Below are 23,011 nucleotides of genomic sequence, written 5' to 3' on the forward strand. Positions count from 1 at the left end.
TCAGTGGGGCTGTGGCTTCAGTTTTCCTGCTCTTCGCCTCAGAGCAGCTGTGAGACTTGCAGGGGTGAAGCAGGTGATATGGAGTGGTCAAATACAACAGGGATACTCAAATTTGAGGCATGATTATACTATGTGGTAAGCAGGAATGAGGGGAACCTGGTCCCAGCAGCCACTTTCTTTAGTCAGGCAGAGTTTGAGAGCATGTTCCCCTCACTGCAGGTCTAGGAGGAGGGAAAAGGACACAGGACAGAAAACCTGGAAACTAATTTTAAAAGCAGGGCAAAAAACAAGTCTCCTGGGAGAAACTTAATGTGGTGGGTTGGATTTTTTCTTGGCCTGCAGTTGCTAACACAGCCCCACGTGCTGACAGCCTGTCCTCCCCCGAGCAGCACCGCGAGCATTCCCAGCTCCACTCAGCCTCCTGGGAAAGAAACAGTCCCAACACACAGGTGGGGAAATCGAGGCACACTGCTGATCTCAGCTGGGATTTCAGCTGAGAAGCCAAACCTCACCCTTCCACCAACCTGACCTAAATGTCCAGGACACTGAGGATTATTTTCTCCTACAGATGTCCTAGCTGGAAGCAAAGCCCTGCTACCAATGCTCCATGGGAGAAGCAGGGATGCATTTCCCTGCACCCTTTCAGTGCACAGACCAGTCCCAGTCCCATCCCTATACTGCAGGAGGGACACATGGAGTTTTCTCAAACCAGGGGAAGGTTGGCTGCAGGGACAGGGTAGGAGCAGGGCAGTGGTGTAAGTCCTGCAAACAGCCCCAAAGTGCAGCTGTCATGGAGCTGCTCAGACACAGGACTGTCAAACTACATGCAGTTACATAAAATAATAATAGTTTACCAAAGGCAGATAAGTCAGACTAAACCTCTCCTCTCCCTCATTCCTGGAGATCCAATATTTCTCTTCATTGTCTCCATCCCTAATACCCATCTCCCACGTTTGTCTCTGCGCCGCATCAAGAAGTTTGAGATTAACCATGACAAATGGACTGATTTCTGTGTCTCAGGGACTGTTCTATTTTTCCTTTGCCACATCTGACAAGTTGCATTTTACTATAAATCCCCTCAATTAGGTGCTTCAAACAGCACTGCAGCCTTTTCCCTGATATATGGGGAAGGAATTATCTTCATGTCCCTGGCAACCAATTTCTTAACTAAAAATAGTTAGTGCTCACTTCTGCCTTCCCTGCATCACCTCACACTTAGGGCACCTGAGCAGAGCATGGCCATCCCACATGTCTCACTTGGTGGCCATGGGCAGGCTGAGATGATGAAAGACAATCCTTGGTCTCTGGTGCTTCCCATTGCAAGGTCCCTTCTGTCCCCTGGGTGCACAAAGCCCTGAGCAGCTCCCAAAACCAGAGTGTGTTTTGTGACCAGGAGCTGTGCCCTAGACCTGTGATGGTAGAAGGTGTCCCATGGCAGGGGTTTGGAACTACATGATCTTCCAATTCAAACTATTCCATGATCTTGTGATGCACTCAGCTGAATCCAGGATGCTCAAAATTATTGGGAGCAAGCTTTCTCAAGCCATTATTAGAAAATTCTGCATTTTCCATGGGCTTATTGAAGTGAGAGGTAACACAAGGGTGGCTCTGGAGTCTGTCTCATCCCATACTTGTCACAGGAGGGATGTTAAGAGACCTCAGAAACAAAAGGTTTGCTGAATTTACCAGAGCTTTATATATTTTTAGATTTCTTTGCCAAAGCAGTGACACAACTGATTTAACCCAGCTAATGCCAAAAGATTTATGTCTGTGTTGTTTATTGCCCTTAATTACTGGCCCGGGAGCATTTACCCTTTGGGGGCCAGGATGGGTCACTGGGTGCCCCCCCATGCTGGGACACAGCCTTGGCCAGTCCTTGTGCCTTGGTTCTGCAGCTGCAGGTGCTCCAGAGACAAAGAGCAGCTCAGTGAAGATGGATGGAGGCTGTGGCCGTGAATTCATCAAGGGATACTGCCCTCCTATTGATCCATCTGCAACCTGCTGATTCCAGAGCCATTCCCAGAGGCAGAGGCTGCAGCTGGGAGCGTGATCCAGCACCCCATGAGAGGCTGGTGGTGGATGAACCATCATCAGCTAAGGGAAATATCACACCCCTAGATGGTGGTCCCATGGCAATATTTTCCAGCATCCCCCTTCCCAGCAGTACACCTCATTGATCCTTATTTCCTCAAGGAAAGAAGGAAGCAACAACGTGTTGCCTGGCTGTCTGCTCTGGCTCACCTCAGGCTGATGGAGCTTGGCTTACTCCCAGGATAGGTGCAGCACCCACAGCCAGGGCACCCCCCTAAACCTCAGTGAGTACAGAAGGCATGCTCTGAAACTGCCCTGGCATGGGGGAGCAGGTTTAACCCAGCCAGCCAACTCAGGGATGGACGCAATCCTGACCATATCAACTCCAAGAGACAGGAGACCCTTTAAAGCCTGAGGGTTATGCTAGGGGAGAAGGGACATGTCATTATCCAAGACCTCAGGAGCATCATCCAGGCTCTCCCACACCACCGTCCCCCCACCCTCCCCGGGACATTTGTCCTCCCCCTTCTCTATCAGTTCAAGCCCCCCTGCTCCTGTCCCATCACCTTTGCTCCTGCCACCAACCCAGCCTACGGGACAAAGCGCGGTGCCAGCAGCACCTCCACCTCCTCCGGGTCCCCCCTTGTGATCAAACATCCCCCGCACAGCCCCGCCGTGTGAAAGACCTGCATCCACCTGGCCCACATCCCGGTCCTTCCCTCAAGGAGCATCTCCCTCACAAGGCAGGGCTGAAACTCCTTCCACCCCGTGCCTGTGGAAAAGGGGCTCTGCCCTCCCTTCGTGCTCACCATGCGTTTTGCAAAGGGGCTGCAAAGGCTGATGGGGAAACCTCGGGGAAACTGGGAAACTTGTCCCAGTTCCTCTGACAGACCTGGAGCGAAATCCCCAAATGCGTAAGACCCAGTCATCCCCTCATCCCCGGCAAATTGCAGCCCCAGACCCTTTGCAGACACAAGGGAAACCCTCAGGCTCCGCAGGAGAGACCCCACCGCGTCTGCACGATGGGAGTGAGAGGGGTGGAGAGGAGAAAACCCCCTCCAAGAAGAGGCGGGAGGGCGGTCCCTGGACCGGTGGGAAGTTTCTGCTGCTGAAGATGCTGAGCGACGGAAGGAGAAAGGGGGGGGGGGGGGGGAATCAAATATAGTTGGAAGGCACCAGGGAGGTGGAGGAAGGAAAAGGGGAGGAGGAAGAGGAGGAGGGAGAGAAGGGGGAGTGGGAGGCTGGTGAGGAGGGATGTAGCCCATCGCCAGGCGAGTGGAAGGTGGGCAGCCGGAGGACCGGCTCCGAGGAGGTTATAAAAGGCAGGAGGACTGGGACGCAGAAGGACCCGGAGCCTCCGCGCAGCCCTGCGGGGACCTGCCAGGCTCCTTCGCTAGAAGCCCAGAGGATTCTCTCCCCGACGGCAGAAGCAGCCCAGCAGGAGCAGGGACGCTGCCAGCCATGCCCCGGGGAGCTGAGCGCAGGGGCAGCTGAGGATGGTGCCCAGCCTACGTCCTGCCCTCCTCCTCCTGCAGGTAAGATGCTTTAAGTCCTCTTCTCCCATAAGGGCCCTTCTGCCCCCTCCCCATCACCCCTGCGCCGTGCATCGCCCGCGTTCTCCGCAGTGACTTTTCAATTTCTTTGAAGGGAAAAGTAGAAAGAGAAAGAGCAACACAAAGGGCCCTCGGTAGAATTCCTCCAGTCGAGGCACTGGGGCTTGGCAAGAGCTCGTGATGCTCAAAAACTATCGGGGAGGGGGGCTGAAGTGAGTGAAAGGATCATTTAAAGGGGGGGAGAATTGCGGCCAGGTCCTCCTGAGCACAGCCCAGGGCTCCCAGTAACTCCCAGCCTTGCACCTCCCAGTGAAACCAGCTGCCACCAGTTTCCCAGGCTGCTGGGAGGGGGTGTCCACTCTGGGGATGTGATGGATGTGGACAATGCAAATGCAGAGCCCAGTTGTACCCCCCATAATTAATTTTCTAAGGAACCCTCTCCTTTACTGCCCTGCACCTGCAAAGCACAAGACTTTTTCTCTCTAATTTGCTCGGAGTGGAACTGTAGCTGCTAATTTTGCAGCTCTGAACAATATGCAAATGCTTTGTCAGAAGCAATATTCCTCCTCCTTGAGGGTTCATCAAGGAGGGAAATGTTCACAGCCCCAAAACTTGTTTAAATCCCAAGCCCTGGACAAACAAGATGAAGGGGTTTCCAGTGAAATCTTGAATTTTATTTGAACAAGCCTATAGTGGCAGTTAAACAAAATGATCAGATTTTTGATAAAACCTCTGTGTCAAGGAGGGGTAAAAGAGCAAATCTGCCTGGCTGGCTGCAGAATGGTGTCTCAGTGTCCCAGCTGGGACTGCAGAGTTAAAACAGCAGATAAAGTGGAGGGAGAGCCCTCCTCATTGTCACCACTATGGCTCGTACCCTGCGAGCTGTGCACCCCACTGGTCACCCCACTGTGTACCTCACACGTCAGCTGCATCTCTGGGCCAGGAAAGTTCTCACCTAAATGATGAGAAGAGCTGATGTGCACCAGGAGACCCCCTGCCTAGCTGGTGTTGCTTCTAAAAACTCTTTTGAGCAGCTGCTCTCTCTTATTGCTGCAACCCACTAAGCCTGATTGATAGGATTTATGGGAGCTCTTTTGCTGTTACTTTCCTGGTTCAGGTTTTGTTTGGCTCTGATGTAAGAAATAAAGGTGAGACAGGGCAGAATCTTTTCCCCCAGCCTAGGTCCTTCTTGGCCGGTCTAGCACAGACCCAGTGCAGTAAGGTCATGTTCTGGTGGGGACAGCCATGTGAGCGTGACAGCTCCTAATAACCTCGGTGAGCAAAAAGTGGTACAGAAGAATCCCAGAGGTGCTGATACACAGCTCCCATCCTCTGTCAAAGCTCCTTAGGCTCAGGGGACTCCCTTGCCATCCCCAGGTGTTCCCCAAGGATATTCTCCTTGTGAAGGTGGAGCAACAAGTCCTCACAAATCTTCCAGAGTTTGAGACAAAACCATCCCTGTGCTGGGGCTGGGACCGGGAGGTGGGGTCACAAAAAACAGACCAGACAAAGAGAAGCCTCTCCCAGCTGGCTCCAAAAAGAAACAGCCAATATATAACCATCCTCCCCTTTGCAGTCAAGCTGTCTATTTTTCCTTATAAATACATGCATTCAAAACTCAGATGCTTTTCCAGAACAATCCCAACCCTCTCTTGGGGACAGCATGGGCTAAAGGACCATGAAACTCCAGCTGTGGGTGCATCCCTGCAGCCAGGTGTACCTGCAGCAACATCCCGCCTGTGAGTGCAGAGACCTGCAGCAGCCCAGCTCCAACCCAGAGCTCAGCAGGGACAAACCCTGCAGATACTGGGTTGGCACAGTTTAGGTGTTCCCCGTGCACCTCCACTTTAGCATCAGTTTGCCCATGTTGCTTTACTGAATAGACATCCCTCAGGACGTCGGACAGACAGACTAGGAGACAGGCAGCCAAATTTGCTGTCAAGTGCTCCCTGGCACCCTTGCAAGTCATTGAAACAAACTAAAAAAGTGATTAAAAATAAACCAGTCCACCTGCAGCTCTGTCAGGAGCCAATGACATTTCTGGGGCTGATAAAACTGCAAAAGCGTTTTATGAAAAATCAGGGATTGATGATTTGGTCTCACTTGACCACCTCTAGCAGCAATAAGCCCAGAAAACAGCCCCTGCCCCTTCCGTGCTCAAATCCTTGCATAAGATGCAGAGCTACAGTTGCAGGACATGCTGACCCTGGGGATCTCTTCCAGTCCTCGCTTTCCTTAAAAGCTGGAGTTGATTCAGTGTGTATGAAATCATCCCTGTGGTTTCGCATCTCCAGCAAAGAAGTGAATGGAAAAGGCACAGCCTGTTCCCAGAATAGCTGCACTGTCACCATAGGATGTATAGGAATACAATGAGAATATCCTGCACCACCAGCTCAACCCTGCCCTGAAATCCAGCCCTACGCACCCAAAATCCTGCACAGGGTTAGCCTAGAAGTTCCTTGTGAGTGACAAGCTCAAGCTGCAATTGAATCTGCAGTGTTTAGGAGAGTCTGCATCCATGGATTTGTCTGTGAGAACAGTTTTTGAACCCAAAGAAAGCACAAATCAACCCCAAAATCATGGGGTTCCCTCACAAAGTGGAGCCCAGGAGCCATTGTCCAACACCTCAGAGCTGTCACTCAGGAGAGGGTGGCTCTTTCTGAAGATGGAATAACATACCCCAGGCCCATCTGTTGTTTTTCCTTTTCTTCCCTAACTGTATTCTGAGCTATAGAAGAGACCCTCCTTCTCTGCTTTATCTACAGTCACTCTCCTAGGAGCAGTCGCCTCTATTTCAATGGCCAAGGGCAAAGTGTGTTGGTATTTTGCAGATCACAGTCCCTCTTCCACCCTGAAATCTGCACTATCCACCCTGGAAAAGCAGTGGCAGATGTAGCTTTGGTGTGGCCAAGCTTTCCTGAGCTGTGAATGTGAATACACCAGAAAAAAAAATTATGGGGAATTTAGTTGTGGGTGTTCAACCCTAAAAAGGTGATGGGGAAAGGAGGGGGTTTGGAGCAGTCAAGATGAGGGTTTTGGGACAGAACTGGAGGGAAAAATGTCCAATCCCAAACTGAAGATACTTGTCAATGCACAGGAGTTACACATGTACAATCTGCAGGAGATTTTAATAAAATTGCCTTAGAAAAACAGCTCTTCCCCAGGCTTGTGTCCATCACTCCAATCTTCCTCAGCAGCCTTTGCCCCTGCAAATCCAGATCCCATAGGAGCTGAATGGATTGCATGCCCTTCCCCAGCTTGATGATGCCTTTAGCTTCCAACACCCAAATGCCCTTAGTCATTTTTTCACCTGTCCCTAAAAATTCATGTCTCTCTTGACAGATAAATGAAATCAGAATTATTTATGGCAAGCGAGGGAGACCCAAGCTTAATCCAGGAAAACCTTTAATTGCTCATAAATCAGTTTTTACAGGGCATTCATTTAGCCCTGATTGATATTCTTTTGTTAGGATCTGCATCCAGCACACTTGGAGAGAGACTCCAAACAGAATAAACGCTCTCACCAAAGCTCCTGTTTACACACCACAAAGACTGGCCCTCTAATATAGATAAATTAATAAACTCGCAGATTTTGATGCCAGATGGAGAATGGAGATGTTCTCACTGCCTGCTCTCCCACTGAGTAACACTAGCCATGGAAAATCCCCCCCCCATGGCTTTGAGCCGTGTTCCATTGCCTGAGCTTTGCCTTGATGTCTCAATGACGGCAGGGCTTGGGATGGGGCTTTGGAAGAGAAATGAAGCAGCAACGGGGGCTTGGTAGGGCAATGAAGGGGCTTGGAGGAACCTTGAGGTCATGGGTGGCAAAGCAGGTTACTGCCAGGTCTAAAACAGAGGGTCCTTCATGGACCAGATGCTGCCTAGAGATTTCATTTGGAAACTCTTCCAAGCGAAAGCCCTCAAGGTGGAGCAGGTAAGAAGATCCCCAGCTGCAGAAAACAATGCCAGAGAAGACAAAGGCAAAGAGATTCCCTGCAGTGAAGGCAGGAGACACGGGGCGGGGGTGGGGGTTGGAGGCACCTCCAAGCACATTTGGGGGGCAGCTCTTTCAATCAGGCTGTTGCAGGCCACCTCCAGCCTCCAGCTGCAGTCCTGGCAGGATGTGCTGCTCCCTCCCCACACCACTGATGCTGCTCTGCCATCTGAAGTTGGCATCCAGCTTTTTTAATACTCACTGTATTTAACACCCAAAGTCTGGCACGTTTTGCTGCAGGCTCAGAGCCAAGAACAGGCTCCATCCCAGCCTAATGCCTCAGGGAACCTCAGGAAAGGTCCAGGGCAGCAGCTGCTCAGCCCTTTCCTGCCCATGTGTTCCAGGAGGTCTTTCCTCTTCCACACCAAGTGTTGTAGTGGGCAGCAAGCCCAGCCAAGCCAGGGAGCAGAACTGATGGGTGAGAGAGGTCCCTACAGCAAGGACAACTCCAGAGTGGATGGTGTTGTTCCGCTTCCCAGGAAGGTCACAGTGGCCACCACTGTCCACTGCTCCCACTGCCCTCTCCAGCTCTGTGCAAAGCCCCTGTCTCCCATGGCTTCATCCCAGGCTTCAATCCTGCTAATCGCTCCGCTCTCCAATTACAGCCCCTCGGCACTGGACCTCCTAGATTGCTAATTAGGCTACAAGTCATCTATCTCGTGCTCAGAGCTGCCAGCCCTTCCTGCCATGCAGATCCCCTCTTTTCTGAGGCAACATTATAGTGGGGGGGATACATGCTTGTCTCTGAGTAGCACAGTGCAGGGGGGTGATACTGCAGTTGGATGTGAATGTATTAATTAGTATCCATGGATTGCTTCGGAGAGCGAAAGCACCGCAAGGGGACATTAATACCTAATTGTTATTAATTGAATTTTTCTGCCAGGTCAGTGGCAGGTCACAGAGACTGACGCCATGTGTGTGTGATTGTGCTGCTCACCCCCACAGCAGCAGCCAAACTCCCAGTGCTGATGAGCTGACACTGTCCTAGTCCACCATGCTGCATCTCCTAGCCCAGGGGACCTGCCATCCTGTCCCATCACAGGCACAGGAACAGCTGGGTTTTTTGGAGCCCTGGAGGCACCAGGACATGGTTGGTGTGTCCAGATTGGAGAAATCTGTCCCACACGGCGCCCCACAGCTTGAGTGACCTGAGGCAGATGGTCCTCAGTGCCTCAGTTTCCCCTCTGGGACAGCCCTGGCATGGTGGGTGGTGGGACACCAATCACAACAGATGTTTGTTCTGTGTGGGATGCAGGAAACATGGGAGCAGTGTCAGGGTTTTATGTCTGAGCTGTGCAGTGAGGACTGGTGGGGCTGGTCCTGCCATAGAAAATGTGGGCATGAAAGGAAGGAGCTGGTGCTCCATAAGGTCCAAGACTAAACCAGAGCCATTTCTGTGTATAAAACATGGATGTTACAGAGCCTGGAAGGGAGCTGGGGGGATGCTGAGGCATCCAAAACAGCAGGGAAGACAATGGTGGCTCCTGATGGAGAAGAAGCTGCTGCCAGTGCGGGCACTCACAGGGCCCGTGCAGCTCCTGGCAGAACCATCATCCATCCCGGTTGGAGCAGCTCCCCTGGCTAACTGCGAGCACTGTGCAAAGCGGCTGCTTCCAGAGGAGCAGACTGCCTTCCTTCCCGGACAGCTGAGAGCTCAGCTGAGGCTCTCCAGGATTTTGGCAGGCTGAGAGAGGTCACAGAGGTGTTTCTGCCTGCAGAGCAGGATCTGCCATAGCTGTATGAAGACAGGGTCAGGAGGGTGGAGGAACACGGCCCTTCTCTGGCCCGAGCACGACCTACTGCCGTGTCGGGGCTCTTGAGGTGAGGTTGGCTCCAGCCCGGCCAGGCTGGGCCCTGCTGGGTACCATGTGGCATCTTATAGAGCAGCAATGCTCTGGCACGAGAAGCTCCTCAAGGACAGAGCTTTGACCTGTTCTCTCTGTAAAAGCGTGGGGAGAGGTTGCACTAACCCACAAAGAGCAAAACAGATAGGACAGCGACCAGCAATAAGAATTTTTTTCACTGGGGCATATCCCCCTGCAGCTGCCACCACCCCTGCTTATTCCCCTCAAAATGCTGACAGGACTGGGACAAAACTCTGCCTCTATCAAGAGCTTTGGCCACACTGCAGTAAGACAAGACTCAGAGCCTGGTAAAAAAGCTCTTAGTAGTTCTGTTTTGGACATCCTTTTTTTCCTTTCCTCCTTCCTTCTGTAGCTGTTTCAGCTCATTTACAAAGCCTACAAAGAGCCAGTGACTGCTTCATCCACACCCCTCTCAGTCTGTGGCTTGGTCCATGTGCTGCTCAGTGCCAAGACCTCTCCCTGTGTCTGGAAGGAGAATGTGCACTACCAGGCTGGAACAGGCTGGGATTAGGAGAAACACATCCAGTTAACACTTGAAAGCCTATTCAGATAGACAAACCATCCCAGACATCTTTTGGGCAGAACCCTTCTGTCCCAGCTGCCAATGCCAAGAGCCACCAGATGTGGTGGGCACCAGCTGTAGGCATCAATGCAGAGGGGAGCAGACTCCCTACACCTTGATTCCTCCCTGTCTGGAGTTTGGGTGGTCTCAGCTTTCTGAAAAGAGACTCAGAAGGTGCTGGGCTCCTGTAGGACCAGCACCCAGGAGCTCCAAACAGCCCTCGAACGAGGGCAGGGTTGAGCTGCTGGATCCTCTGTGCCATCTGGAGCAGTCACAACAAAGCAGCTATTCTCAGCTCCATTTATACATCTGCCGACATCACTCTTGCTGTCAAAACCAGCTTCCCAAGGCAGTAAACAGTTGTTCAGAAAAGAGCAAGTGGGTGCTGAGCTTGTCTCTGTGTCTGAATAAATCCTGTTAATGGTACGGCAGGAGGATGGCTGGGTATGCCAGCAAGGGCAGACAGTGTTTCTATGGCTCAAGGACAAGAGGAGGAATGTCTTCTCTGTGTTCAGAGCAGTTTGGGAGGTAAATGGCACTCAGGAAGGGGGGTCAGGCACTAGGAAACAGCCTGGCTGATGGGGAAGGCAGAGGTTGTTGTCCCTGAGAAGCTGGGAGCTTGCCTGCAAGCAGGGGAGGTGCAGCCCTTCCTGCCTTCAGGCTGAGGGCTGTTTCACAAGGGACCCGTGTGTGATGTCTTCTGGGGAGCAGCTCTGTTATTTAATCAGTGACTTTTCTCCAGGGGGTTTGGTCAGTCACTGAAGGTGAAAGAAGTGGAACTGAGCCTCATCCACCATTAGTGCTGGTGGAGGAGAGGGGATGAGCCTGTGTCACCCTTTTCTGCAAAATATCAGGTCCTCTCCTTCTCTCGTCTGGCACCGCGGTGAGCTGTGAGACCAACAACACAATCCCTCTGCCATCTTTGCAATCCCTTCATTCTGGCAATTGCCTTTCTCACTTTCCCCAAACTCCTGCAAAGGCACAATAATTCAATAATCATTTTTCCAAAATAGCTCTTTGTGCAGAGTTTTAGCAGAGCTGAGTAGATCATGGTCAGTGCTTTCCAACTCAGTGGGAATGATGGTGTTTGCTGACAATTTTCCTGAAAAAAAAAGACTTTAGCCAGAGCTGGTTGTCTGTGGATCAGATGTCCTTAAGGATGTATATGAACATCTTCCCACTGACAGCTTACAAGGCTGTGATTTCAGTAAGGGACTGAAAATCCAAGCGTGGTGTCAGGCTCATCATGTTTCCCCTGTCTGCTCTCAGGATTGAAAGATGGTAAACCCAAAAGTGTTGATTAAAATGATAAATAGCAGAGGTTCCATGACAGCAGGGTCTGCAGGAGGGTTTGCTGAGGCGGGTATTTGAGGCAGGAGAGGATCACTGCGTGGGAAACAGAGAGCAGTCCCCCAGCCTTTGGTTCAGATAAGCACAGTTTCCCTAGGAAGCCATCCTGTAAATGATACATGTCCATTGTGCAAGCTTTGGGGGCAGTACCCACCCAGACATGGGCAAGCTCAGATCTGACCCAAGGAGGCATTTGGGGATGGGGAAGCAGCATATTGCACATATAACCCCACCCCTGACTGCTCTCTCCCCATCCAGGCATTTCTCCTCTGGGATAGCCCAGTTGCAACTTCCATCCAGGAGCAGTACTGCGAGAGCCTGCCGCCCGTCACCAACCACACTGGTGAGTGTCCCCCAGCCCCAGCCCATTCGAGCCACCCCCCAGGTGTCCAGTGCTTGGAAGAGGGTGCAAGGGGTGTCTCTGGGCTCATCTGCTGCTGCATGGATCTTTTCTGGGGAGGTGGGACATGCGAATGATGCATCACAGCCCTCTGATGGTGCTGCTGCAGCCTCCTTGCAGGGTGACAGTGGAGGCAGATAGAAGGTGCAGATGAAAATAGAGAAAATAAATGTCTGTTGGGCAGAGGCAGACATGGACAAAGAGACATCAGGGCTGACTGCCTGTTCTATGCCATGCCCAGGTGTCGTGGTTTGGCATGGAAGTGATTTTTTTTCCAGGAAGTTGGGTCAAACCAATCAGTGGTCAGGTTTGGATACTGGCACCTGGAGTGACCACTGAAAGTATGGACACACCTCTGAGCACACAGGGGGTTAAAAGCAAGAACTCCCAGGAGAACTGTCTCTTTGGTTCCGGTCGTCAGAGAGTGCAGACTCTCCCCTGCCCAGCCATGGGCTGGGTGGGGAAGGGGAAGCCCCGCGGCCTTGTCCAGGTAGGCCGAGGGGCTGAAGGTCTGGAACCGAGCCAGCTCCTGTGGACGGAAGGGTGGAGAGAAGCGGAGATGCCTTTGTCCCCCCCCCGCCCCGAGGGAAAGTGACAGAGAGCCTGACGGTACCTGGAGATTTGCTGGCAGAGGAGAAGGAGAAAGAGGGGGGATGATGCCCAGCGTGGGAGACAGGAATGCTGGACAGAGATTTCAGCCGTCCAGGGAGTCTGAACTTTTAACCCTTTCCAGGAAATGAGGGCTTTGTAAAATATTACTCCTCCTCGATTTGGAAGAGAGACAGTCCGGGACCTGAGATGTTAGAAGAAGGAATATTTAGGTGGGAGGAGATGATGAAGTAGCTTTTGGCTGGACTTTTCTTGTTAGCCATAGACTGAATCAAAATCTCCTGCAATAGAGACTGCATTTTAGGGGGATGCAGTGGTGACCCAAGGAGACCTGTTTCAGCTTCAAACAGCACAGGAATGGCAAGAACCGAAGAAAGCTGAGGAGGGAATGGTGATACCCTCTGTCTTTGGGAAGAAGATGATCTCTGTTCTTGGACCCTCGGCCCCAGGGGAAAATGGGGGGGACTGTAGTCCCAGGATGAGAAGCTGAACTGTTGTATCTTTGGGTCCATGGCAAAGCATCCTTAAAGGAGCCCTATGAGCAGTCTGTCCATGCACGGTGGTGAGAGCACTGTGACATGGAAAGGAGAGTGTCACACTGGCAGATTTTCTCCGGGCGGTTGCCATGTGTGGCAGGGAAACACAGGAGGTGGCAACTGTGTTTCCTGGGGGGTCTGTGGTGCAAGAGAGACTTCTCTCTCCCTTGATAGTTTGAGTATTGATTATCTGAAGGGTGGTAATTTGATCAGGAATCCCGGGTGATGTTTCATGGTGGGTGTTTTGGAAACTGGGAGGAGGAGGGGTGTGTTTTAGAAGGTCTTCATCCTGGATTTAGTCCATGTGTCTTGTGTAGTAGTAGTTTAATAAAGTTTTTTTTTCCCTTTGTTATTAAGCTTGGGCCTGCTCTGCTCTGTTCCTGATAACATCTCACAGCATTTATTTGGGAAGGTGTATTTTCATGGGGGCACTGGCCCCTATGTCCATCCTCCTCTACCATCCCCCTGCCCAGAGATGATGACCAGAGATTTTGACTTTTTGTGGAGATAACGTCACCAGTGCAGTGTGGCCAGCATGGCTCTGGGCTCAGCCAACTTTTGCTCCTCAGGACTTCTACACAGGTGCCATTGAGCACTTTGGGAGGCCACCAGTCACAAAGAGCTTCTGGGGACACAGCTATGGCCAGGGGTGGCTCAGCCCTGATGGGTGGGAGCAGCAGTCATGGACAGCCCACTCCTACTCAACATTGTACATGGGTTTGATCCAATCAGGTCAGAGCTTGTGCCAAAACTGGCTTTTAGCCTATATTCAGGATGTGACTTGGATGTCACCTCAGCAGTGACAGGTCTGGTTCAGTGACAGGTTTTGGGGGAGGAGAAGTGTGAGAAGGAGTGGAGCTCACAGGGACAAGGAGAAAAGTCCTCCCCAGCTCTGGGATGCTGCTGCAGCGTTGATCTTCCATGACTGAATGAGAATCAGAGTACGCACCAAGGAACTCTCTGTCAGGGTGATGGATGGCCACAGGACTGGGCACTGACAGGTGGCCACAAGACTGGGCACTGAGGAATGGCCACAGGACTGGGCACTGAGGGATGGCCATGGCGACCCAGAGCTGAGGAATGGCTACCCACCACCCATTAACAGCAGCATTAACAGCTCCTTTTTAACAAATCCCATCTTGGCACCAGCTAATCCAGTGGCTGGCCAAATCCAGGCTACCTTGCCCTACAAGAAGCTTCCCAAGCCCATGAGGTGGAGGCAGAAAGCCAGAGGAGAGCAAAAGCTGTCTGTGGAATGGCAATGCTTGGATGTCTGGTCATACAAGAAACTTGGTCATCACTCAGGTGCTTTGCTCCCTGAAAGTTTCATCACTCTGCTCAGCAAGGGCCTGTCCTTGGCCATGTTAAATCCTGACCCAAGGCAGCAGGCAGGTCCCAAAGAATCCTCATGCCTAGCTCATGGCCTTTTCCACGCACTGCTGGAACCTCTCAAGCCCGAGAGAGAGGTCAGAAAGGGGGAAGAATTTCTGCTGTGGTTTGCTGTTTGATTGCCCTGGAATCACCACCATCCTCAAACACTGAGCGCTGCTTTCTGCAGGGATTGGGCTTTGCTCAGTGGGGATTTATCAGCATGATTACAATCAGGATTTAGTGCACCTCAGTGTCCATCTCACTGGCAGAGGGGAGAATGCAAGGCTTCAGATTTGCAAATTGTCCATTGTTTCTACACATGCAACCTGCAATTCCTGAGCAACTCATTTGGATGGGGCTGGCACATGTGGGAGTCACTTCCAGCTGGAGGAGGGGACTTAGAACCTGAGGCAGAAGTGAAACTAATTGTCTTATGTCTGTTTGGGAAGTGGAATTCAGCACGGTCCTGGTCCTTGGAGTCCATTTAGGCCCTGCCTGATAGAGACAGTGATTCCTATGGAGAGATATTTACTAAACTGGAAACTTTGATTTGAGCTATTTAACATGAAGAGTTGTTAGGATGATGCTAATGAGAATTGCAGCAGGGCCCTGAGACTTAATTTGTTAATGTCTTCACAACCCTTGGGAAATGACACATGCTGATAACACGAGCCCAGCAGTTCCCCAGCACGTGGCTCGTCAGGGGATCTGCTGGATGCATGGACAGGTACTGCCTCACGCCTGTGTGCAGCATCCCTCATCCAAAGCACAGCCCACCATGGGCTCTCCTCCTCTCCTGGGTCACCAGTCCCTTAATCTCTCAGTTTTAAAGATGATATGTAGCTGGACAGTGATGTCACCAGGGTGCCAGCACTCTCTAGGCATGTGCACTGAGCTGGAAAAGTCTCTGCCACAGCAGTGGTGTGGAGGGTGGAGGCACACTGGGGTAATGCTGTCCAGGCTCAGGGGGTGCAAACTCTCATCCCAGGACATGGAGCACTTGAGCCTCACAGAGCTCTCCTGTCCTGCCCTCTTATTGTGGCAGCAGCTCTCTGGCCACAGAGACAAACAGACCTTTCCCAGGCATTGTTCTGGGAAAGGCTGTGAGAAGATCAGAGAAAAGAATGAGACACAATTCTTATCTTCACTTGCTGCACCTGGTATTGTGAACATGTGGAATGTGTTATGGAGATTTGTTTACCAAAGGTTGGTTTTTAATTAGCCAATGATGACAGTGTTTGGACTGGAGGACCAATTAGGTCCACCTGTAGTGAATTAGGGTATAAAAAAGCAATGGGTTTCTTAATAAAGAATAACTGATCAGCCTTTTGTAAATGCATGGAGTCTATGCTAATTATTACCCAGCCAGGGGCCCCCTTGTGCTGACATCTTATCACCATGGTTTTACCCATCTTCCTTCAAGCCCCCAGTGCAGGGTGATATCCCTGGGAATTCAGGCTCATTGTGATGCTCCAACTTGATAGTCTAGGTATCCATCAAAAATTCCTGTCAGTGAGCCCCCAATTTTGGCTGGGACTAGGACACAGGGGCACAGCTGGATGCTCCATCAGAAATGCCTCCCACAGTAGCAGTGAAGAAAGAATATCACAGTGGACTTGAGGTCAATGTGGTGCATTTAGGAAGTCAGGTCAGCTGCACCCCCAAACATCTGCAAGCCATCAAAGTCTCAAATTAGGCTTGACAAGGAACACAATGAGGATCAGCATCCCTTGTCTGGTGTGGACAGGTGCTGTCCCAAAGGCTCTCAGCCCATGGACTGACTCAGACCATGGATTTCTCTGGCTGATTTCAGCTCCCTAGGGTCTGTGCGCAGCTGCTTCTTGTCCTGTCACAAAATCCATCAGGGAGGGACAAGGTCATTTCATCCACCGAAGCAAAGCATTCCCTGCAGCTGCAGGACTGCTTCCCTGGGGAGGGAAAGGAGAATTTGAGAATATGGGAAACCCTCTTCCTAATTAATAATGAGGCTTTTCCAAAGCAGCTCAGCAGAAAGCACTCAAGCAGAGCAAGCTCGGAGCACTCTCAAAGGGTTATTTTGCCATTCGTAGCTCTTAAGCCTGGATCAGCCCAAGGAGTTGCCACCCAATTGCTCACATCCCCTTCTGGTCCTGACTGCACGATCCACTTCTTTGAGCTTGTTATCACAATGAATTCTTACTCTCAAGCCTGTGTGTGTGCTTAGGAGAGGGAGGGGAGCACAGAAAATTCCTTGTCAGGAAAGAAATGTTTCATGCCAGTGCCAGTTCACCTAAAGCAAAGAAAAATGACACCAAAGCTAAGCAGAAAAAAAGAAATGTCTGTGGGTTTTTAACTGAAGGCTTTTTCAAGGGGGAAAGGGAGCGTAGCTTTGCATTAAATAAGGCAAATCTAATTGTTCCAGATACAGCAAAATCCTTAGGCTAAGAAGCAGTAAGTGATGAGAACATATCCTTCACAGGCACTATCAGATAAATTTGGTGACACCTTTCTCAGTGGGTGACAATTTGACCAAGAGCCTTTCCACCCACTTCAGCTCAGCTCCCAAAGCGCTGACGCTGCTCCAGCAGCCCACATGCCACTGCGCTCTCATTCACTCACTGACTCCCCTGGGGTGAGTCTGGAATTTAAATTCATAAAAGTCAAATTAATACCAGCAACGCTTTTCAGTCTCATTGGCATCTCTCCCACTGAGGCAGAAATATTAATAAGGAGCTGAGCAAGGGTTAAAGATGCAGCAATGAGTCTAGGCAGGGACTTGAGGGAGAGACATGGTACTGGGTAGTTTTGGGAAACAAAACTCTCATTTATATGGAAAATCCTAGTGGATTTAAATATATACTGGTGTCAGTAAGGTCATTCTGTTCCATCATCTGGGAAACAGGGATGTCAACAGCAACTCACTGATATTCATAGATTTTATTGTAGTGGAGGAGGGAAGATGAAGAGGTTTTCCAGTAGGAAACTGTGTCCCAGCATGTCCCAGTGTGAGTAGCAGCTACAGCAGTTAAACTGTACTTTGGACTGGATGCAGTGAAGTTACTGCCAGAGACTGTTCAGTTGTAGCCAAACTAGAAGGCTCTGCTGGGAAAACTGCCAGGGAAGGATTTTGATGTTTCACTCACCCACCACCAGATCCCAGCCAACCCCAGGGAATAAAGAACTTCCTGCCACACTTAATTATGAAACAACTCCAAACACCCCGTGGTTCATGTCAGGAGAACAAGACAAGCCCCAAACGCAACCCACTACATTATACACATATATATACACATACATACATATATATGCTGTAAATCTGAACATGGATCATCACAAGTGACAACATCGAGCAGATGCATCAGATACCAATAGCACAAGCTAGGTTTGGTTTCTTTTATTTATTCTTCTCCAGAGCAGCATCAAAGACCCAAGGGGATAGTCAGTGACAGTGAACAGCAACAAGTCAAAAATTCATTACAAAGACCCATAGCTACCATAATGGTTAATTAGCCTGGGTAATTATTTTACACCAAGGATCATGGAACTTGAGTGCTTGGGAGGATTTCTGGGGATTTTTTAAGGACTGGAGTCTTACAAAGGTAAATAGAAGCCCCCAATACCACTGAAAGCAGTGCTGGAGGTAGAGTGTAAGTAAGGATCTACTTTGAGGCAGCCACAGCTGCTCCCAGCCATCCTGAGCACCGACTCCTGCTCAGAGGGAAGGCAAACAGCTGCACCACCCCAATTTCTATCCCATGGTTATATAAATTGTCCCCCAGTGCCATTTCCCTCAATGCCCCAAGGTGCTACTCAAGCATTTAACATCTGAGTGACTCTGCAGCTCAACCCAGCCACCCCTCCCTGGCAGCCCAGCACCTGAAAGTAAAAGCATCCCCAAAAGGCCCCTGTTTTGGGGCAATAAGGTATGAAATGGGTTTCTTCTTCACCACTCTGGTGGAGCTGCCTGGGAGGGACAAAGAGATTTTTGTGCAATTTCGCAGTTGATGCATCAGACATCACAGTGAGTTGTATTTTGATTAGATGTGGAGATGAAGCCCTGATTGCCAAATGCAAATATTGCAGCAGAGACACAAGGGGACACTCTCAGGGAACCAGAGGCTCAATGCAGCAGCGATAATGCAGTCACAGAGGACATCAGGGCTGGACAGAAATAACTATGGTTGAAGAAGAGCTCAGGACAGGTAGTGATATGAGTTAACAACTTTCAGCTGTTAGGCTCTTGAGACGCCTTAGATAAATAACCCTACCACTCCCAGCCACAGGAATGAGCCTGTAGTTCAGATTTACATCATCTCTCCTGGCCCCTTTGCATTGTAGAAGGGGAGAGAGGCTTCACCCTTCCACCCCTCAGAGTTGTGTCTGTGCGCAGCAGCAAACTGGGACGTTGTGCTGGTGCATAGCTCTGCCCAGTGTAAAGCAGGATATGTTTACCAGCACAGTTACATGCTTTGCTTTACCCCTCTTCAGAGCATCCCAGCAATGGCTTTATGGTATGATAACACTTCAGACCTCCTGGCACCAGCTCAAGAGCACTGTGGCCACACGTCTGGTACTGCTGGATCAGGATAAATATGCTCCATCCTCCATTTGGTCAAAAATCTTTTGGCAGATTAGCTGGGAGTGGAGAGCTTTACCCTGCCAGGTGTCACATGGCTCCGTGGCTTTAGCTCAGAGCCATCTTGAAGGTCTCTGCAAGTGATGGGAGCAGGCTGGAGAAGCATGTTTTCTAGAAACAGATGGAATATTGCTACAGTTACTGTGATATAGCTGTCTCAGTGTAAGTCCCTGGACAGACACTTTTTTCTTCAGAAGAAGCTTTATATTGCTTCAGAGAGCACAACTCAAAGGCAATAGGGTGAGAAGGGATTGAAGTGACTTCCCCTGTGCCACATTCCCTGTCTCAAAGTAGGGCCTACTCCTTCCTCCTCCAAACACTATGTTTCTGTGTGGGAAGAAGCCAAATTTGGGGAATTGAGAGCAGGTAGGAAATTCACTGACCTTTTGTGCTGTAAATTTGCAAAGACCAAACCTGTGCTGCCAAGGGAGCTGAGAAGCCGGAGCACTCGTGCAGAAGCTGGAGAACAGTCCCCCTGCAAACACGGATGGGCCATGGAGCAGGCAGGGAAGCATTTAGTACTGTTACATATCATTTCCATGCTAAACAGTGCTCTAAATGCTGGGAGCCACTCGAGGGGGAGCTGGAGCATGGAGTTGTGCTGGGCAAAAGGGATTTTGCAGCCCTCGTGGCACTCTTTGTCTTCAGTGCTTTAATATCACTTCCCCATCAGGAGGGGTTTTTTTCTCTTTTCTGTATGCTGGAGAGAGCAAAAAGAGAGCTTCTGCTTTCTGCAGTTTTTCTTCATCAAGCCTTTCTCAGTGTAAGCCGGGGAAAAATATTACAGCCACCCACTAGATGAAAACCTGGTGGGACAGAGCTCCAAATGCTGCCAGTGGCAGCACAGGGGTGAAGCACAGAGAGGTCCAGGAGCATCCGACAGCCTGGCTGAGCGTCTCCTCATCTGACTGCAGCCCCAGACCCCAATGTCACCTCACAGCACCACCCCAACCCATGGGATGAGGAGGGCTGAGTTCCTGGTTATGCTGGTGCACCTTCCCTGTGGTGGGACTGGTGGGACCCACTGGGTTTCGTGTCTGGTGGGATCCTGTCATGCTCTAACAGGAGTGCCAAGCAGCATCCTACCACATGCCTTGGAGAAAGGTGGAGATATTAAATCCAGCCTCGAGCAGACACATCACAGAATGATGTGCTTCTGTCTGGCTAAATCATTTCCACGAATCTCTCTTGAGCTGGTTATTAATAGCATTGCTGTGGGTTTGTTTTATGGGTGGAGAGTATCATCATTGTTGCTCTCTGGCCCTGCTGACTTTCAATTATTCACTCTTCCTGTTTGTCCTCCCTGAGCAATCTCTGTCTGTCCCCCAAAACAGACCCTGAAATGCAGGAGGGAAACTGAGGCAAAAGAGTATGCAAAGAAAATGGAGTTTGTGCCCAGCCCTACCAGTCCCCGCGAGGGGTTGTGATAGCTGCATGAGCAGCCAGGGCCGTTAGTACTGTGCAAGCTCCATTTTCCTGTGCTGCATTGTTCCAAGTGAAGCTTTTCCTGTTCCAGACATTCAAACAGCTTTTCACCTCGGTGGCTAACAGGGAGAGCACTTGCAATTTAACTTCGTCCTTAGTTCAAGTAATTACTGGTTGTTTTTTCCTTACAAGGATGAATGTTATTATAAAATTTTTAACTATGACCCTCTACTTCTCTGTCAAATTTGGGTCAAAACAACAAAGGAGTTCAGTAAATCCAAATGGATGCAGAAAAGCACAGACACACATGTGATAAAAGGCACCTTGTTTCCTGCAAAATACAGACTTAAAACACAACTTAACGGGAAGGTTGCCATAGCAACCCTACACAATAGCAAAGCTAAAAACAAAGGTCATTGTTAAAATTAATTTCTCCCTACAAGCTATGGGAGGCAGAAGGTAACACTCACCATGCTCTGATGCTTCCCCAGCTCACATGCTTGGAAGCTGTTTTTCCTTGCTAAGATATTTGAAGACACTGAAAGCCCTGAAAATTTTCTCTGAGAACATCATAAAATAACAAGGAGCCAATTTTTCAGATAATCGATGAAAACATATATTCCTCCATAAAAACCTTCATCATCGTCATCATCAATAGTATTTTGCTTTTTTTTCCTTTGGTCACTGTTTAGCCAGCTCTGTCCATAGGAATTTTTGGGAAAGGCATTCAAATAACAACCACAAATCCAGGGGGAGGGGAAACGCTGTATTCTGGCACACAAGGAGCTGTGAATTGGGGTGTTTTGTATTAGGAAATGGCAATTTCTGTCTCTGTGCCAGCAGCACAAACACCTCTGGTACCCAGGAGTGTTTTGGACTGAGCTCTGCCTCTTCTAGCATTTCCTGCTCACCCATTTTCTGCTTATCTGAGATTGTAGTATATGGATTTTGTAGCCAGTGTGCTTCCGACCTCACTGTGAGATGAAGCAGGGACATATTTAGCTACAGTACATGTTGTTCTAAATATACACAAATTATACATTAAAAAGCCTGCAATCTGGCCTACCTAATGCCTACATCAGCACACTTGTGTAGCTGGGAAAAGCCCACAAATCTTTGAAATCTGAAATAGCAGCAGCTTTGGAGTTTTCTACCCAGGAAAGACTGAAAGAGACAAACGTGAATGGCTGGGAAGGAGATTTTGCAGCTAGGAGGTGTGAGATGTTTGGAGAGGCTTAGAACCAGACTGGACACACCACTGAGGAAGAGCAAGTCTGACTTACTGCCTGTTGTGGGGCTGAATGCCAACATCATGGCTGAAGGAAGGAGCAGGGCTGGGAAACCAGAGCCAGGGAAGCCAGGTCTGAAACTAAGTTTGTGCCAGAACGGGGTTTAGACAGGACCAGAGTAATAGTTATTGTAGGATATGAGGTTATAATTATTAAAGTTGCTACGGCTTATGCTCACCAGAAGGCCCTGTGGGAAAGGCACAGCTGCAGGCCGGATGGTTGGAAGTGGCTGAGGGCTGAGAGCAGTTATGAGTGAGGAGAGAGTCAGCTGAGTGACAGCTGGAAGCGAGGTTGTGATTGGCTGGATAAACACGTGGACAGTGCATGAGCAGGAAGCTGATTGGCTAGAGGAATCCGTGGACAGTGTATGAGCAGGAAGCTGATTGGATGGTAGGATGAATGGACAGCAACATGGTAGGTAAGCCAGCCAATGGGTGCCCTCTTTCTGTGAAATTCTGTTAAGTTTTGGTTTGGTTTCAGTTATGTCAGGTTAAAGCTAAAGGTGTAAAAAGGGGCCAATCTTACAATAAGGCAATCTCCTTTGGATGCATAACGGGGTCTGTGTTGCTTTGTTCCCACTGCTACAAGTCATGGCCATGATGATTCAACCAGCCCTTGCAAGTCTTTCACAGCCCCCATTTGGTGTCTGCCACGAGGGTTTTCTGGGGGCTGAGCTTGTGGTGACCCATCAGCTGATGCAGCAGTCCCAGCTCTCCAGCCAAATCCTGACCTTTCAATGGCCTGGAAGTGGCCCATGGTGGCCCACACGCCTCTGCTGACCCTCTGCTCTTGGTCCTTGTAGGTCCCCAGTGCAACGCCTCAGTGGACCTGATCGGCACATGCTGGCCCCGGAGCGCGGTGGGGCAGCTGGTGGCTCGGCCCTGCCCTGAGTACTTCTATGGCGTGCGGTACAACACCACCAGTAAGAGGGGCAGCACTGCTGGGGACACGGCAGGCGAGGGTTCTGGGACACAAGTGACAATACACCTCTGGGAACAAAGCTCATCAACCATAAAGAAAACAGTACCTCAGGCCCCAGATTTCAGGGAGGGTCATTTCAGAGAAGCAGCTTTATAAGCAGGTCCTCCTGGGAGGAGGAAAGGTCTGATGTCCCCATTTTGGGGGACACAGGCAGAGGAGTAATCCTGCCCTGCCCTTGGAGGTGGTACAGGGGTCTGAAGCCCCCAGCTGAACAAAGACTGGTGGACTTTGAATGTTGTCTTCTCCTGGCACAGGTGGTTGCGCTGTCACTGCCAGTGACGTGCTGGGAGTAGAGGATGTAGCGATATGAAAAGTGCCCAAAGTGATTCCTAGCATAAGGTTGTGTTTCTGACCACCCAAGCACTGCTTTTGATGAAAGAAATACCTTGCTTCTCACAAAAAACATAGATTTTTCCATCCTGCACATTCT

The 23,011-nt window shown here is 50.2% G+C and overlaps 1 protein-coding gene across 3 annotated transcripts in view; it reads left to right on the forward strand.

Moving 5' to 3' along the window:
- Window positions 1-3,309: 3,309 nt before the first annotated feature.
- LOC128819931 (corticotropin-releasing factor receptor 1) overlaps window positions 3,310-23,011 on the forward strand; it is a 30,667-nt gene continuing 10,965 nt past the window's right edge. For 2 of the 3 annotated variants that reach the window (XM_054000363.1, XM_054000362.1), the window contains exons 1-3: window positions 3,310-3,566; window positions 11,614-11,698; window positions 22,403-22,522. In XM_054000363.1, coding sequence (XP_053856338.1) covers window positions 3,528-3,566; window positions 11,614-11,698; window positions 22,403-22,522 — 244 coding nt within the window. In that variant the 5' untranslated portion in view covers window positions 3,310-3,527. Of the gene's footprint in view, window positions 3,567-11,613; window positions 11,699-22,079; window positions 22,158-22,402; window positions 22,523-23,011 lie in introns of those variants that run through there. The other variant, XM_054000364.1, reaches the window with a different exon arrangement.

Source organism: Vidua macroura, chromosome 27 (assembly GCF_024509145.1).
Source record: "Vidua macroura isolate BioBank_ID:100142 chromosome 27, ASM2450914v1, whole genome shotgun sequence".
NCBI classification, from domain to species: Eukaryota; Metazoa; Chordata; class Aves; order Passeriformes; family Viduidae; genus Vidua; species Vidua macroura.